This window comes from Salmo trutta, chromosome 11 (genome assembly GCF_901001165.1).
Source record: "Salmo trutta chromosome 11, fSalTru1.1, whole genome shotgun sequence".
NCBI lineage: Eukaryota > Metazoa > Chordata > Actinopteri > Salmoniformes > Salmonidae > Salmo > Salmo trutta.
The window spans coordinates 1,153,406-1,170,978 of NC_042967.1; the positions used below are offsets into that span (position 1 = coordinate 1,153,406).

At 43.5% G+C, this 17,573-nt stretch overlaps 1 protein-coding gene across 1 annotated transcript; it reads left to right on the plus strand.

Annotated features, from left to right (window-relative positions):
- Positions 1 to 7,863: 7,863 nt before the first annotated feature.
- Positions 7,864 to 16,128, plus strand: LOC115202070 (TNFAIP3-interacting protein 2). Its single transcript, XM_029765935.1, has 6 exons — positions 7,864 to 9,022; positions 9,696 to 10,001; positions 12,149 to 12,238; positions 12,908 to 13,240; positions 13,569 to 13,691; positions 15,327 to 16,128. The coding sequence occupies exons 1-6, from the start codon at positions 8,681 to 8,683 to the stop codon at positions 15,621 to 15,623; spliced, it is 1,491 nt and encodes a 496-aa protein (XP_029621795.1). The 5' UTR covers positions 7,864 to 8,680; the 3' UTR covers positions 15,624 to 16,128.
- Positions 16,129 to 17,573: the final 1,445 nt, after the last annotated feature.

The following is a 17,573-nucleotide window of genomic DNA, read 5'->3' on the forward strand; positions in this document are numbered from 1 at the left end:
TAACATAAGATATTACAGTATTTAATGTCCCGTTGGTAGGATATATATGTGCTTTCAGTTCCTCCTATTTATTTTCCAGCGAATGAACATTAGCTAGCAGGACGGAAGGAAAAGGCAATTCTGATGTCCAGAAGCTCTTTTCGGTCATAAGAGACGGTAGCAGCAACATTATGTACAAAACAAGTTACAAACAACGCAAAAAAATAAAAAAAATAGCATGGTTGGTTAAGAGCCGATAAAACGGCAGCCATCCCCTCCGGCGCCATCTTTAATCACGTCACTCCTTCTTTTTAAAAATGTTTTATTTAACCTTTATTTAACTAGGCAAGTCAGTTAAGAACAAATTCTTATTTACAATGGCGGCCTACACTGGCCAAACCAAAACCCGGCTGGGCCAACTGCGCGCCGTCCTATGGCACTCCCAATCACAGCCGGATGTGACACAGCCCAGGATCGAACCAGGGTCTGTAGTGACACCTTTAGCACTTAGAGGTAGTGCCTTAGACCGCTGCACCTTAGACCGCTGCGCCACTCCTCAGTAAAAGGCACATGACAGCTGACTTGGAGTTTGTCAAAAGGCACCTAAAGGACTCTCAGACCATAAGAAATAAGATTCTCTGGTCTGATGAAACCAAGATTGAACTCTTTGGCCTGAATGGCAAGCGTCACGTCTGGAGAAAACCTGGCATCATGAAGCATGGTGTGGCAGCATCATGCTGTGGGAATGTTTTTCAGTGGCAGGGACTAGGAAACTGGTCAGAATTGAAGGAATGATGGATGGTGCTAAATACAGGGAAATTCTTGAGGGAAACCTGTTTCAGTCTTCCAGAGATTTGAGACTGGGATGGAGGTTCACCTTCCAGCAGGACAATGACCCTAAGGATACTGCTAAAGCAACACTCGAGTGGTTTAAGGGGAAACATTTAAATGACTTGGAATGGCCTAGTCAAAGCCCAGACCTCAATCCAACGGCTTCACCGTGGGGATGGTGTTCTCAGGGTGATGAGAGGTGTTGGGTTTGCGCCAGACAGTGTTTTCCTTGATGGCCAAAAAGCTCAATTTTAGTCTCATCTGACCAGAGTACCTTCTTCCATATGTTTGGGGAGTCTCCCACATGGCTTTTGGCGAACACCAAATGTGATTGCTTATTTATTTTTTTATTAAGCAATGACTTTTTTCTGTCCACTCTTCCGTAAAGCCCAGCTCTGTGGAGTGTATGGCTTAAAATGGTCCTATGGACAGATACTCCAATCTCCACTGTGGAGCTTTGCAGCTCCTTCAGGGTTATCTTTGGTCTCTTTGTTGCCTCTCTGATTAATGCCCTCCTTGCCTGGTCCGTGAGTTTTGGTGGGCAGCCCTCTCTTGGCAGGTTTGTTGTGGTGCCATATTCTTTCCAGTTTTTAATAATGGATTTAATGGTGCTCCGTGGGATGTTCAAAGTTTCTGATATTTCTTTATAACCCACCCCTAATCTGTACTTCTCCACAACTTTGTCCCTGACCTGTTTGGAGAGCACCTTGGTCTTCATGGTGTCGCTTGCTTAGTGGTGTTGCCGACCCTGGGGCCTTTCAGAACAGGTGTATGAGATCATGTGACAGATCATGTGACACTTAGATTGCACACAGGTGGACTTTATTTAACTAATTATGTGACTTCTGAAGGTAATTGGTTGCACCAGATGTTATTTAGGGGCTTCATAGCAAAGGGGTGAATACATATGCACGCACCACTTTTATTTTTTTCTCCAAATTTGAAACAAGTTATTTTTTTCATTTCACTTCACCAATTTGGACTATTTTGTGTATGTTCGTTACATGAAATAAAAATAAAAATAAGTTTTTATTACAGGTTGTAATGCAACAAAATAGGAGAAATGCCAAGGTGGATGGACACTTTTGCAAGGCACTGTAAGAATGCTGTTCATTGACTACAGCTCAGCATTCAACACCATAGTACCCTGCCAAGTTTGTCATCAAACTGAAGGCCCTGGGTCCCAACCCCGCCCTGTGAAATTAGGTCCTGGACTTTCTGACGGGCCGCCCCCAGGTGGGTAAGTTAAGAAACAACATCTCCACTTTGCTGACCCTCAACACTGGTGCCCCACAAGGATGCGTGCTCAGCCCCCTCCTGTACTCCCTGTTCACACCCCCTCCTGTACTCCCTGTTCATTTGGCTTGTCACCCAACACCCTGACAAACTTTTACAGATGCATAATTGAGAGGATCCTGTTGGGCTGTATCACAGCCTGGTACGGCAAGGCTCTCCAGAGGGTGGTGTGGTCTGCACAACACATCACCGGGAGCAAACTACCTGCCCTGCATGACACACCTACAGCACGTGATGTCGCAGGAAGGCCAAAAAGATCATTAAGGACAACAACCACCCGAGCCACTGCCTATTCACCCCGCTACCATCCAGAAGGCAAGGTCAGTACAGCTGCATCAAAGCTGGGACCGAGAGACTGAAAAACAGCTTTTATCTCAAGGCCATCGGACTGCTAAACAGCAATCACTAACTCAGAGAGGTTGCCACATACATTGAGACCCAATCACTGGCCACTTTAATAAATGGATCACTAGTCACTTTAAACAATGCTACTTTAATAATGTTTACATATCTTACATTACTCATATCACATGTATATACTGTATTTTATACCATCTATTGCACCTTGTCTATGCCGCTTGGCCATCGCTCATCCATGTACCTATGTGTACATATTCTCATCCCCCCTTTAGATGTGTGTGTATTAGGTAGTTGTTGGGGAATTGTTATATATTACTGCACTGTCAGAACTACAACCACAAGCGTTTTGCTACACTCGCATTAACATCTGCTAACCATGTGTATGTGACCAATAAAATTTCACTCAAAAAAATTGGTTCATCTTTCCAAACGCATGAAGGTACCACATTAATCTGTACAAACAATAGTACGCAAGTATAAACACCATGGGACCACGCAGCCATCATACCACTCAGGAAGGAGATGCGTTCTGTCTCCTAGAGATGAATGTACTTTGGTGTGAAAAGTGCAAATCAATCCCAAAACAACAGCAAAGGACTTTGTGAAGATGCTGGAGGAAACAGGTACAAAAGTATCTATATCCACAGTAAAACGAGTCCTATATCGACATAACCTGAAAGGCCGCTCAGCAAGGAAGAAGCCACTGCTCAAAATCCACAATAAAAAAAGCCAGACTACGGTTTGCAACTGCAGACGAAGATCGTACTTTTTGTCCTCTGGTCTGATGATACAAAAATATAACTTTGTGGTCATAATGACCATCCTTATGTTTGGAGGAAAAAGGGGGAGGCATGCAAGCCGAAGAACCTCATCCCAACCGTGAATGTTGTAGGGGTGCTTTGCTGCAGGAGGGACTGGTGCACTTCACAAAATAGATGGCATCATGAGGATAGAAAATTATGTGGATATATTGAAGCAACATCTCAAGACATCAGTCAGGAAGTAAAAGCTTGGTCGCAAATGGGTCTTCCAAATGGACAATGACCTCAAGCATACTTCCAAAGTTGTGGGAAAATGGCTTAAGAACAACAAAGTCAAGGTATTGGAGTGGCCATCACAAAGCCCTCACCTCAATCCTATAGAAAATTGGTGGGCAGACCTGAAAAAGTGTGTGCAAGCAAGGAGGCTTACAAACCTGACTCAGTTACACCAGCTCTGTCAGGAGGAATGGGCCAAAATTCCCCCAACTTATTGTGGGAAGCTTGTGGAAGGCTACCTGACACATTTGACCCAAGTTAAACAATTTAAAGGCAATGCTACCAAATACTAATTGAGTGTATGTAAACTTCTGACCCACTGGGAATGTGATGAAAGAAATGAAAGCTGAAATAAATCATTCTCTCAACTATTATTCTGACATTTCACATTCTTGAAATAAAGTGGTGATCCTAACTGACCTAAAACAGGGAATTTTTACTAGGATTAAATGTCAGGAATTATGAAAGTGAGTTTAAATGTATGTAAACTTCCAACTTCAACTGTATATACAGTACCAGTCAAAAGTTTGGACACACCTACTCATTCAAGGGTTTTTCTTTATTTTTACTATTTTCTACATTGTAGAGGAATAGTGAAGACATCAAAACTATGAAATAACACATATGGAATCATGTAGTAACCAAAACAATTTGAAACTTTTAGATTTTAGATCCTTCAAAGTAGCCACCCTTTGCCTTGATGACAGCTTTGCACACTCTTGGCATTCTCTCAACCAGCTTCACCTGGAAAGCTTTTCCAACAGTCTTGAAGGAGTTCCCACATATGCTGAGCAATTGTTGGCTGCTTTTCCTTCACTCTGTACTCCCAAACCATCTCGATTGGTTTGAGGTTGGGTGATTGTGGAGGCCAGGTCATCTGATGCAGCGCTCCATCACTCTCCTTCTTAGTCAAATAGCCCTTACACAGCCTGGAGGTGTGTTGGGTCATTGTCCTGTTAAAAAACAAATGATAGTCCCACTAAGCGCAAAATAAATCGAATGGCATATTGCTGCAGAATGCAGCAATTTGGACCAAAGGACAGATTTCGACAGGTTTAATGTCCACTGCTCGTGTTTCTTGGCCCAAACAAGTCTCTTCTCCTTATTGGTGTGCTTTAGTAGTGGTTTCTTTGCATCAATTCGACCATGAAGGCCTGATTCACACAGTCTCCTCTGAACAGTTGATGTTGAGATGTGTCTGTTACTTTAACTCTGTGAAGCATTTATTTGGGCTGCAATTTCTGAGGTTGGTAACTCTAATGAACTTATCCTCTGCAGCAGAGGTAACTATGGGTCTTCTTTCCTCTGGCGGTCCTCATGAGAGCCAGTTTCATCATAGCGCTTGATGGTTTTTGCGACTGCACTTGAAAAAACTTTAGAAGTTCTTGTCTAAATGTAATGATGGACTGTCATTTCTCTTTGCTTATTTGAGCTGTTCTTGCCATAATATGAACTTAGTCCTAATTGGTAAAATACCATATTCTTTGTACTACCCCTCACAACACAACTGATTGGCTCAAACGCATTAAGAAGGAAAGAAATTCCACAAATGAACTTTTAACAAGGCACACCTGTTAATTGAAATGCATTCCAGGTGACTACCTCATGAAGCTGATTGAGAGAATACGAAGAGTGTACAAAGCTGTCATCAAGGCAAAGAGTGGATACTTTGAAGAATGTCAAATATAAAATATATTTTGATTTGTTTAACACTTTTTTGTTTCCCACATGATTCCATATGTGTTATTTCATAGTTTTGATGTCTTCACTATTATTACTGGTACTGTATAGTTGTATTTTGTTATATTTTCTGTATTTTAAATGCAATTTTCGAATTGTATTGGACTGTAATCAGAATGGTGTTGATATTATTGTGTAATTTATCTAATAATCACTGATTTAAAATATAATTAATTACCAATCCATCAGTGTTCTTGCATAAACTTAACCACATTAAAGAGCATTGGGATGCCATGATTCTCTCCACTTCCAAAGAATATAAGCCTAGACCAGGAGGGTGTAGGGTAGGCCTATAACCTGTAATAAACAACTTGTGGGATTTGGGGTTAACCACCAGTATACCACTCTGCATCCCACTGCAGGCTTGCCTCTGAACCTGAGCAGTGTCGGTCCTGGTCAGTGCCTGGATGGGAGACCAGATGCTGCTGGATGTGGTGTTGGAGGTTCAGTATGGGGCGCTCTTCCCTCTGGTCTCAGGACAACCCAATGCCTCAGTGTAGTGAAGTTGACGTTGCCCTGCATTGTCACAACGTCTACAGAAGGTGGCACCTCTCCCCGTTCGGGCGACGCTCGGCGGTTGTCGTCGCCGGCCTACTAGCTGCCACCGATAACCTTTTCATTTTAATTTGGTGATGTCTGTTTTATGTTAGCACCTGTTTTGAGTTAGACTAAATACCGTGGTCAGGGCCCTGAAAGTGTGGAGATATTGGCTTGAGGGGGCGCAACACCCTTTTCTCATCTGGACGGATCACCGTAATCTGGAGTACATCCAGGCGGCGAGGAGACTGAACCCTCGCCAAGCCAGGTGGGCTATGTTTTTCACGAGATTCCAGTTCCCTATCTCGTACATACCAGGTTCCCGGAACACCAAGGCCTATGCACTGTCTTGTCTCCACGACTCCGAGGAGCGGTGCATCACCCCTGGACATCGGGGGGGCCCCGGCGTACACAGTCCAGTCCATCTTGGACTCCAGGCGTCGGGTAGGGGGCCTGCAGTACCTCGTGGACTGGGAGGGGTACGGTCCGGAGGAGAGGTGCTGGGTACATCTTGGATCTGGCACTGTTGTGGGAATTCCACAGCCTCCAACCGGATCGCCCTGCGCCTCGCCCTCCGGGTCGTCCTGGAGGCCGGCGTCGGCGCACTGTGGGAGCCGCGCGTCGGGGGGGGGGGGGGGGGGGGGTACTGTCACAACGTCTACAGAGGGTGGTGCCTCTACCCGTTCGGGTGGCGCTCGGCGGTCGTTGTCGCCGGCCTACTAGCTGCCACCGATCTCCTTTCCACTTTCATTTGGTGATGTTTGTTTTATGTTAGCACCTGTTTTGAGTTAGACTAAATACCCCCACTAATGAACTGTCTGTTTTGGTTTGGGATTCTGCAGGAATATTTGTGTCATTTTATTGTAGGTTGGGGATTTGTGTTTTCCTCTGCCGTTCGGTTGTTTAGGCATACGGGTTTGCTGGGCTGCGTCCCGACTTGGTTTGAGGGTTCTTGCCTGTTGCTGGATTTTTGTACCCTGCCTTGTATTTACGGCACTTTTGGACTGGTGTTTATTAAACATGTTTTTTTTCCCACGTACCTTAGTCTCCTGCGCCTGACTTCACCCCTCCTGCATGTTAGAGTTGCATGACATGCATAGGGTGCAGTCTTTCAGATGGGGCTTTAAAGCGGGTGTCCTGACTCTTTGTGGTCACTAATGATCCCTTGGCACTTACATTAAGAGTAGGGGTATTAACCCTGGTGTCCTGGCTAAATTCCCAATGTGGCACTCATGGCCTCCTAATCATCCCGAGCTTCCAATTTTCTCATTCATCCCCTCTCCTTCCAGTGGAAACTCTTCCCCAGGTTGTTGCTGTAAAAGATAGTAAATTCTCAGTCATCTTACCTGATAATAAGGGTAATTAAATAAATCTGTCTGTTGTCTGAACCAATTGTAGATGCTTGACTCATTTTTGTGTTTATTTGAGTTCATGGCCTTGGGCAGTGGTGGAAAAAGTACTCCATTGTCATACTTGAGTGAATGTAAAGACACCTTAATAGAAAATGACTCAAGTAAAAGTCACCCAGTAAAATACTACTTGTCTAAAAGTATTTGGTTTTAAATATACTTAAGTATCAAAAGTAAATGGAATTGATCAAATGTACTTAAGTATCAAAAGTAAATATAAAAGTATAAATCATTTAAAATTCCTTATATTAAACAAACCAGATGGTACAATTTTGTTTTCACAATTTAGTTTTTATGTTTATTGACGGTTAGCCAGGGGCGCACTCCAACATTCAGACATCATTTACAAACGAAGCATTTGTGTTTAATGAGTTTGCCAGATCGGAGGCAGTAGGGATGACCAGGGACGTTCTCTTGACAAGTGTGTGAGTTGAACCATTTTCCTGTCAAAATGTAACGAGTACTTTTTTGGGGTGTCAGGGAAAATGTATGAAGTAAAAAGTACATTATTTTCTTTAGGAATGTAGTGAAGTAAAAGTAAAAGTTGGCAAAAATACAAACAGTAAAGTAAAGTACAGATACGCCCAAAAACTACTTCAGTAGTACTTCAAAGTAGTTTTACTTAAAAGGAAAGGAAGGAGGAAAATAGGAAAATAAATGTGACATTGGCGACCGATTTGTTTCGCGTCTGGTGCGAACTGGCCGTTGTTGCAACGTCTCATTACGAACTGGGCTTGCAGAATGGATACATGTTTGCTTTAAATACTACAATATTCCATCGCTGGCTACATAATAGCAGACAACCTTTCATGAAAGTATTCGGAATTGTCATTCATTCTGGAAAATAGAGCTACCGGTAACTCATTTTACATTGCATCCGATAAAACAGAGTTGCTTCACGGATTTTTACCAAGGCGGATTACTCAAGCGAAGGCCATACGTTCAGAAACCGTCAACCCAGAATTGCATGATCTGTGAATTTACGCAAGTCACAAGAGGGAGGTAGCCTGGTATGTTACCGGAAATGTTGTACGCATGTGCAAATAGTTCTAGCAGCTGCGTTTTTTATTTATTTTACTCCTGTGTCAATTTAGTCCAGTGTACTTTATTGTTAGAGAATTAACGAAATCATATTATTTAGATCGTTACTGGAATGGATGATTGAACAACTCGGAAAGGAGTTGTCAATTTACCCGACGTTGTTAAAAAGTAAAGTACAAGAAAAGTCCGCCTATTGTTTAGGGGAAGTCCCTCTAGGAAATCCCCTGTAGTTGTCGGAATTATTTCTTTCCAAATTCAGATGAGACACGTCCTTTAGGCTACATAGTTGACATCCTCCTCAGTCTGATTTTGAAGACATGTTGCATAACCTACGAACACAAACTCTATCGAACCAATAAGCAGAATAATTTAAGAAGCTGATGGAATATTGAAGATTTATCCCAATCCCCATCTATCAGAAGCAAAAGTGTTACCTCTGGAATAAAGAACATGACTGGAATAAGGAACACGATGGATGTCAAGTTGGATAACGATACACTGAAAGCAAAGATACGGAGCTGCAATACATTGAATACTTTCTACCACGAAACTCTGCTGGAGATTGACACATTAAGTAAGAAAATCTACAAAAGGGACAATTTAATCGCAGATTTAAAGGCTAGGTTGGGCAAATACGAGAATACCTGGATCAATGTGGAAGGGTATGACCATGTTGTCATAGCACCGTCCAAATCTTTGCTGGAAAGTTTATGCAAAGAAATCTGCAAGCTGAAGCAAAAATGGAAAGACACAGAAATGAATACGGCTCAGCAAGCAGAGTTGAGCCAAGAAGTGAGTAGAATTTACTGAATTGTATGTGTTCTAAATGTGTATCATGTGGAATTTAATATTTACACTAACCCTGTGAAACATAGTTGTGCCTTTTAACATTAGGTTATAGCCCTACTTGAAATTTCAACGTCAATTATTAAAAACGATCCTTTGTGACAGATACGTTCTTTCTTTCATTTTCAATTTGCACATTATGAAAGAAGGGTATTTTAGGCCTACTGTATGTAAATGGTCTTCTTTGAAAATAGCCACTAGCCTACACCATGCCTATATGCACTTGGTTTGAGATAACCCTAACCATACACTAGTTCACAACTGAGGTCTATTGGAAATACTACTAGTGTAGGCCTAACCAACCACCAAACTTGCCAACCAGGCTTGATGAAATGTCCCTGCTTCAAAACCACCTTGCAGTGCATAGAGGATGTTGCTATAGCAATAACCTCTCTTTTCCATTTCAATGTGTGGTGGGGTGCAGGTGTCAGTGTTGTTTCGCCTTAACTTCACGAAACAAACACATCTGTATCACATAAAAGTCATAATTCAATACAATTAAACATTACAAAAAGCTATATTGTCCATCAAAAATAATAATACTTTTAAAAATGATCTTTGGCATTTGACTCACATTTGACACTCAAGCCTATTCTATTCTATTCTCTCACCCCTGAAGGAGATAAAGAGGTTGCGACAACAGCTGAGGGAGAAGGAACGAGAGCTGGAGAGTGTGACCCGTCAACCGGACCACGAGAAGGACCAGGTTATCCAGAGGCTTCGCTCTGCCCTGGCCGAGAGGGACCGAGCACAGGCCACCCGTGCAGTCCTGTGCACCTCGCTGGCTGAAGAGGCCGACCAGCTCCGGGGCCAACTGGGAGCCACAGTCAGGGTGTGTCAAGAGTTACTGGGCCGACTAGAGGGAGAGAAGAAGGGAGGAGAGAGAGTGACGGAGGAGATAAAAATGCAGCAGAAAGCAAAAGAGGTGTGTATGAAGGTTGTATAATTAAGAAATAAGGCCCAAGGAGATGTGGTATATGGCCAATATACCACGGTTTAGGTGCTGTTCTTATGTACGACGCAACGCGGAATGCCTGGACACAGCCCTTCGCCGTGGTATATTGGCCATATACCACAAACCCCCGAGGTGCCTTATTGCTATTATAAACTGGTTACCAACATAATTAGAGCAGTAAAAATACATGTTTTGTCATTCCTGTGGTATACGGTCTGATATACCGCGACTGTCAGCCAATCAGCATTCAGGGCTCGACCCACCCAGTTTATAATAAGTGTGTAGGAGCATGGTTATCAAGCGCTTTTATCCAATGCAAATTACAATTTACCCCTTACACTCGTAGGAATTGGCCTATGTAGATAGGGCTAAATTGAAATGTTTCTTACAGAAGAAATATGGAAAGCATATGCATAACCATGGTAGCAATCAAAAGGGAACAGTTTGGAGATTATGGGAAAATAATTATTAGACTAAAGGTGAGGACAAAACAGTTAATCTGACACAAGACTGACTCCAAACATTATTGTGTGGATTTTTATGTGGATTTTACATTTACTTTTCTGTTTGCCACATTTGGGGGTGGCAGGTAGCCTTGTGGTTAGAGCGTTGGGCCAGTAACCAAAAGGTTGCTAGATCAAATCTCTGAGCTGACAAGGTAGAATTATTTCGTTCAGCCCCTGAACAAGGCAGTTGACCCACTGTTCCTAGCCTATAAAATAAGAATTTGTTTTTAACTGACTTGCTTAGTTAAATAAAGGTTCAATAAAATGAACTCTGAAAATACTCTGGCAACATAAGACAAAGAAATTACAAGAGAGAGGTCTAACTGGTGTCTCCATGTGGCAACACACCTCTCCAAAGTGTGCACAGTTCCTACTTAATTTCAGTGCACTTCTATGGCTCAAAGAAGAGTCTTCAACTATAAGGTGCTATTTTGAGCGCTCCTAGCTGTACCGTTGAGTACCGTTGAGGAACTAGAGCAAGCAGACTTGTACAGTAGTTGTTTTCTTTGGAACACAGCCCTGGATCTCCGCCTTTACACAATTACTGTTGTTGTTTACGCATTCCAAAAATGGTCCATTAAAAATCACAATCTGGTCAGGTGGGCATCATTTGAAAGCGTGCTCTGTTGCGAACATGGCTGGCTAAGTTACGAAATACGATCTTACGGTGTTAGGCTTTCACAAGGCAATTCAGAAAAGCAAATTGTCATTTTGGTGCGACTAGAATGGAATCACGAGTTCCCGGCAAATGTCTTCACAATACACCATGTCATCTTGTAACTGTACATCAAGCATAGTGATCATAAACGTTGGCACTGTATATTACATGAGTTTTGTGATATGAAATGGGGAAGTGCACATTTGAACTAACGGGTGTTTGGCTTGCTTGTGTGACACCAAAGTGGTATTGTAATCGTCAGAGTCTCATCTTTCAAAGTATATAAGAGTCCTCATTATTGACAGCATTTCCCTCACTCAGACAACACAATTTGTGGGAGATATGGGGGTAACTTCTTGTTCATGTTCAGAACCGCAGTCAGTCAAAACCAATACTGCATTGGGAAGCAGAGACCTTGCGCTTTGACGTCACATGTAGCATGTTAGTGTACAGCCGCTGCATTCCAATTTATGTGTTTATCATCACCCAAATCCGCTATTTTGAACACATAGAAGGGTACGAGTGTAAAGAGCTAACTCATATCCACAAACTGTATATACTGAATGTTATATTCAGTATATGTGGCCTATGCGGGAATCGAACCCAAAAGCCCACAATCCTGGGGTTACAGGCACTGAACTCCAACTGAGAGATTGGAACAGCAGTGGCTACATCCAAACTACATCCCCATCAGCAAAATACATTGAAAATACGTATGTGCTCACTGGGAACAGCTTTTTCACTGTAACTGTCTTTCAAAACAAAACATTTAAGTAATAAAAAAGAGGTGTGTGTGTGTGTGTGTGTGTGTGTGTACTAAATCATTTGGAATCTCTCTGTCTCTCTGCCATTATGTGCTTTTCAGCCAAGTTGTTAGTGTTTGTTTCTGTTTCTGTTGTATTTCTAAACAGATAGTATCATTTTGAGCTCTTGTTTCCCCTTTTCATGGTCAGATGTCGGCTAATACGGAAGCGGGTCGTGGTGACACTCTGGTCAGCAAACTCCAAGAAGAGAACCAACAGCTAAAACAAAGAGTGGCATATGTAAGCAGGAACACACTGTAGAAACTCCCTTCTACCTACATGAAAACATACTATAGTATACTATGGTATTCACTGTAGTGTTTTTTTGCAGACTTTACTGGAGTATTCACTGTAGTGTTTTTATGGACTAAAGTCTGCAAAAACACAACAGTGAATACGGTAGTATTTAATATACATGACTGTAGTATACTGTAGTATGTACAGTAGTAAACTGTTGTATATGTATACTATAGTAATTACTGTAGTGTTTTTGCAGACTGTAGTAATCCAACATTGTCATAGCAATTGGGCTATCAGAACCCGAGTGGCGCAGTGGTCTAAGGCACTGCATCTCAGTGCTAGAGGTGTCACTACAGACACCCTAGTTCGAATCCAGGCTGTATCACAACCGGCCGTGATCGGGAGTCCCATAGGGCGGCGCACAATTGGCCCAGCGTCGTCCAGGTTTGGCCGGTGTAGGCTGTCATTGTAAAAATAAGAATTTGTTCTTTAACTGACTTGCCTAGTTAAATAAAGGTTAAATATTTTATCTTTTTTTGAAAGAACCAAAGTTGAACAGCCGTGTGTGTGTGTGTGTGTGTGTGTGTGTGAGAAGCTGTGTGTGCACAAGTGTGTGTACATGTTTGTGACTAATGTCTCCCTCTTCCCCTCCCTCCTTCATTTTCCCAGGTGGAAGGTCTGAACTCCAAATGGCAAAAGTATGACTCGAGCAGGGAAGAGTTTGTGAGAAACCTGTGTCAGAGGCTGAATGAGTCTAGTGCTGCCTTCAGCCCTGCTCCAGGTGTGGGGCCTAGGCTAGGGCCCAGGCCTACACAAGAGCCTGGGGCTGGCCTGGGCTTGTTACCTGAGTTGGCCTCAGCCAACGCTGGGTTGCTCCAGCAGGAGATAGCCAGGCTCAACAGCCTACTGGAGGAAAAGATGAGGGACTGTGGGAGGTTGGGGAGAGAGCTGGATGAGAACAGGAGACGATATCAGGAGAGCATCCAGACGCTAGAGCAACAGGTTAGTGTGGTGTAGGATCGTCTGACTCCTCTCTCTTTCAATTTCTCTTTCTTTCTCTTTGTCTCTCTCACATTCTCTTTCTCTCTTTTTCTCTTTCTATCTCTCTGTCTGTTTCTCCCTGTCTCTCCACTCTCTTCCTTCTCTTTCTCTCTGACACGTACACATGAATCCATGCATCACATAGCACAGTCTTTAAAGAAAACCCCATTGAATCCAGAAACCTCTCTCTCTTCTCTCTCACATACAGTTCTACCCTATTCAGTTGAATCAGAAACATATCCCTCTCTTTCTCAGACACACCCTCACCCTTTCCCTCTCTCCTTCACAGGTTCTCATCTACACAGATGACTTTAAGTCGGAGCGGGCAGACAGGGAGAGAGCGCAGGGCAGGATCCAGGACCTGCAAGAGGAAGTATCTCAACTACAAGAGCAGCTACACACACAGGCACAGGTAAGGCCACACACACAGTCACTACTATAATACATCACATACAAATGTGTTACAGGAGACAAAAAATAGCCATGAAAAGGAAGCTTTTATGTCCGTCCCCTATTTACCATTTATTGAGGATTGATGATACAATGATGTTTTGACAGACATGTTCTTCATACAGTTCGCTAACGGCTAATAAGATATAGTATTTGTATTTATTAGGGATCCCCATTAGCTGTTGCCAAGGCAGCAGCTACTCTTCCTGGGGTCCAAACACATTAAGGCACTTACATTACATATAAAACAAAGATAAAACATTACATCATATAACATTACTACACCACTACATATCTACAATACAAAATGTATAATACCACCATACAACAATATTACAATATACGTGTGCTAGCGCTTGTGTGCGTATGCGTGTGTCTGTACCTTTGTGTGTCTCTTCACAGTCCATGCTGTTCCATAAGGTGTATTTGTACCTGTTTTTTAAAATCTGGGTCTACTGCTTGCATTAGTTACCTGATGTGGAATAGAGTTCCATGTAGTCATGGCTTTATGTAGTACTGTGCGCCTCCCATAGTCTGTTCTTGACTTGAGGATTGTGAAGAGACCTCTGGTGGCATGTCTTGTGGGGTATGCATGGGTGTCCGAGATGTGTGCTAGTAGTTTAAGCAGACAGCTCGGTACATTCATGTTGTCAACACTTCTTACAAAAACAAGTAGTGATGAAGTCAAGCTCTCTTCCACTTTGAGCCATGAGAGATTGACATGCATATCATTAATGTTAGCTCCCAGTGTGATTTTAAAGGCCAGCCATGCTGCCCTGTTCTGAGCCAATTGTAATTTTCCTAAGTCCCTCTTTATGGCACCTGACAACACAACTGAACAGTAGTCCAGGTGCGACAAAACTAAGGCCTGTAGGACCTGCCTTGTTGATAGTATTATTAAGGCAGAGCAGCACTTTAGCCTTCTCCCCATCTTAGCTACTGTTGTATCAATATGTTTTGACCATGACAGTTTACAGTCCAGTGTTACTCCAAGCAGTTTAGTCACTTCAACTTGCTCAATTTCCACATTATTCATTACAATATTTAGTTGAAGTTTAGTGAATGATTTGTCCCAAATACAATGCTTTTAGTTTTAGAAATATTTAGGACTAACTTATTCCTTGCCACCCATTCTGAAACTCACTGCAGCTCTTTGTTAAGTGTTGCAGTCATTTCAGTTGCTTTAGTAGCTGACGTGGATAGTGTTGAGTCATCCGCATACATAGACACACTGGCTTTACATGTCATTAGTAAAGATTGAAAAAAAATAAGGGACCTAGACAGCTGCCCTGGGGAATTCCTGATTCTACCTGGATTATGTTGGAGAGCTTTCCATTAAAGAACAACCTATCAGGTCAACCTATCAGGTCAAACACAATTTCTTTCAAAAAGTTTACTAAGGGTTGGTAACAGGTTGATTGGTCATCCATCACATTAGGGAACAACAAACGGCACTTTCCTAAAATAATAATAATGATATAGTGATCGTTTTATTTGTATGGAGTGTTTCATACATTATCCTCAAAGTTCTACTACGCCCAGTTTGGCTATGGGAAGGAACACTTTTACTCATGATCATCATTAATTTCTCTTTCAGAGCCCTACTAGAGATGTCGACTCCACGTTCCGAGTTCATATGGGACACCGGATCTCCCCACGTATGAGCACGGACACAGCCGAACCACTGTTGAGGAACAGCGTTGATCCACCTGCGGCAAAACCTCAAAGCGGGACATCGCCTGGGGTGGCGGCGACGGCGGTATTAGCACCCAGTCCCACCTGGACAAAGTGCCAGGGTTCGTCAGAACTCCAATGCCCAAGATGCTTCACCACGTATGATGACGCACATACGGTGGAGTACCTCAATCACTGCGAGGAGTGTGCCAGACTATGAGCTCCGGCGTGAAGTTTCCTCTAGGTACAGATATAGGATCAGCTTCCGTTCCCGAAACAAAACCATAAAGTGGGGAAAATGCAAAACTGACCCAAGATCAGTGTCTAGGGGCAACTTTGCCCTACTCCCAAGCTATGAGAGTTACTATCCCGCCCACCTCACGGGGGTGTTAAGACAAATATCGCTAACTGATGATAATTGAGCACTGAAGAAAAAGCACTACATGCACCCTAAGAAGGGTTGGGACCGGGGAGCTTAGAAAACTGAGTTCAACTGGGTTGTGTTCATTAGGCACTAAATGGAAGAAAAAAGTCTGAAACAGGGAGGTACTACCTGGACTTCAGACGCTACCATGTTTTTTGGTTGTTAAAGGACAGAATCTAATAGATTATCGATGCAGAGTTGGAGTGTCAGTACTAGCTTGGTGGTCGTAGTGGGAGAAATAGCAGTAGCACTTTACATAAAAGACCAGGTATTTACTAGGAAACTATACTGCTCAAAAAAATAAAGGGAACACTTAAACAACACATCCTAGATTTGAATGAAAGAAATAATCTTATTAAATACTTTTTTCTTTACATAGTTGAATGTGCTGACAACAAAATCACACAAAAATAATCAATGGAAATCCAATTTATCAACCCATGGAGGTCTGGATTTGGAGTCACACTCAAAATTAAAGTGGAAAACCACACTACAGGCTGATCCAACTTTGATGTAATGTCCTTAAAACAAGTCAAAATGAGGCTCAGTAGTGTGTGTGGCCTCCACGTGCCTGTATGACCTCCCTACAATGCCTGGGCATGCTCCTGATGAGGTGGCGGATGGTCTCCTGAGGGATCTCCTCCCAGACCTGGACTAAAGCATCCGCCAACTCCTGGACAGTCTGTGGTGCAATGTGGCGTTGGTGGATGGAGCGAGACATGATGTCCCAGATGTGCTCAATTGGATTCAGGTCTGGGGAACGGGCGGGCCAGTCCATAGCATCAATGCCTTCCTCTTGCAGGAACTGCTGACACACTCCAGCCACATGAGGTCTAGCATTGTCTTGCATTAGGAGGAACCCAGGGCCAACCGCACCAGCATATGGTCTCACAAGGGGTCTGAGGATCTCATCTCGGTACCTAATGGCAGTCAGGCTACCTCTGGTGAGCACATGGAGGGCTGTGCGGCCCCCCAAAGAAATGCTACCCCACACCATGACTGACCCACCGCCAAACCAGTCATGCTGGAGGATGTTGCAGGCAGCAGAACGTTCTCCACGGCGTCTCCAGACTCTGTCACGTCTGTCACGTGCTCAGTGTGAACCTGCTTTCATCTGTGAAGAGCACAGGGCGCCAGTGGCGAATTTGCCAATCTTGGTGTTCTCTGGCAAATGCCAAACGTCCTGCACGGTGTTGGGCTGTAAGCACAACCCCCACCTGTGGACGTCGGGCCCTCATACCACCCTCATGGAGTCTGTTTCTGACCATTTGAGCAGACACATGCACATTTGTGGCCTGCTGGAGGTCATTTTGCAGGGCTCTGGCAGTGCTTCTCCTGCTCCTCCTTGCACAAAGGCGGAGGTAGCGGTCCTGCTGCTGGGTTGTTGCCCTCCTACGGCCTCTTCCACGTCTCCTGATGTACTGGCCTGTCTCCTGGTAGCGCCTCCATGCTCTGGACACTACGCTGACAGACACAGCAAACCTTCTTGCCACAGCTCGCATTGATGTGCCATCCTGGATGAGCTGCACTACCTGAGCCACTTGTGAGGGTTGTAGACTCCGTCTCATGCTACCACTAGAGTGAAAGCACCGCCAGCATTCAAAAGTGACCAAAACATCAGCCAGGAAGCATAGGAACTGAGAAGTGGTCTGTGGTCACCACCTGCAGAACCACTCCTTTATTGGGGGTGTCTTGCTAATTGCCTATAATTTCCACCTGTTGTCTATTCCATTTGCACAACAGCAT

What these genes read in the sequence shown, in the direction of transcription:
- LOC115202070 (XM_029765935.1), top strand. Translation starts at nt 8,681, where the DNA reads ATGACTGGAATAAGGAACACGATGGATGTCAAGTTGGATAACGATACA. An exon ending in AAGCAGAGTTGAGCCAAGAA is followed by an intron (nt 9,023 to 9,695) that starts GTGAGTAGAATT and finishes TCACCCCTGAAG; the next exon opens with GAGATAAAGAGGTTGCGACA. An exon ending in TCCAGACGCTAGAGCAACAG is followed by an intron (nt 13,241 to 13,568) that starts GTTAGTGTGGTG and finishes TCTCCTTCACAG; the next exon opens with GTTCTCATCTACACAGATGA.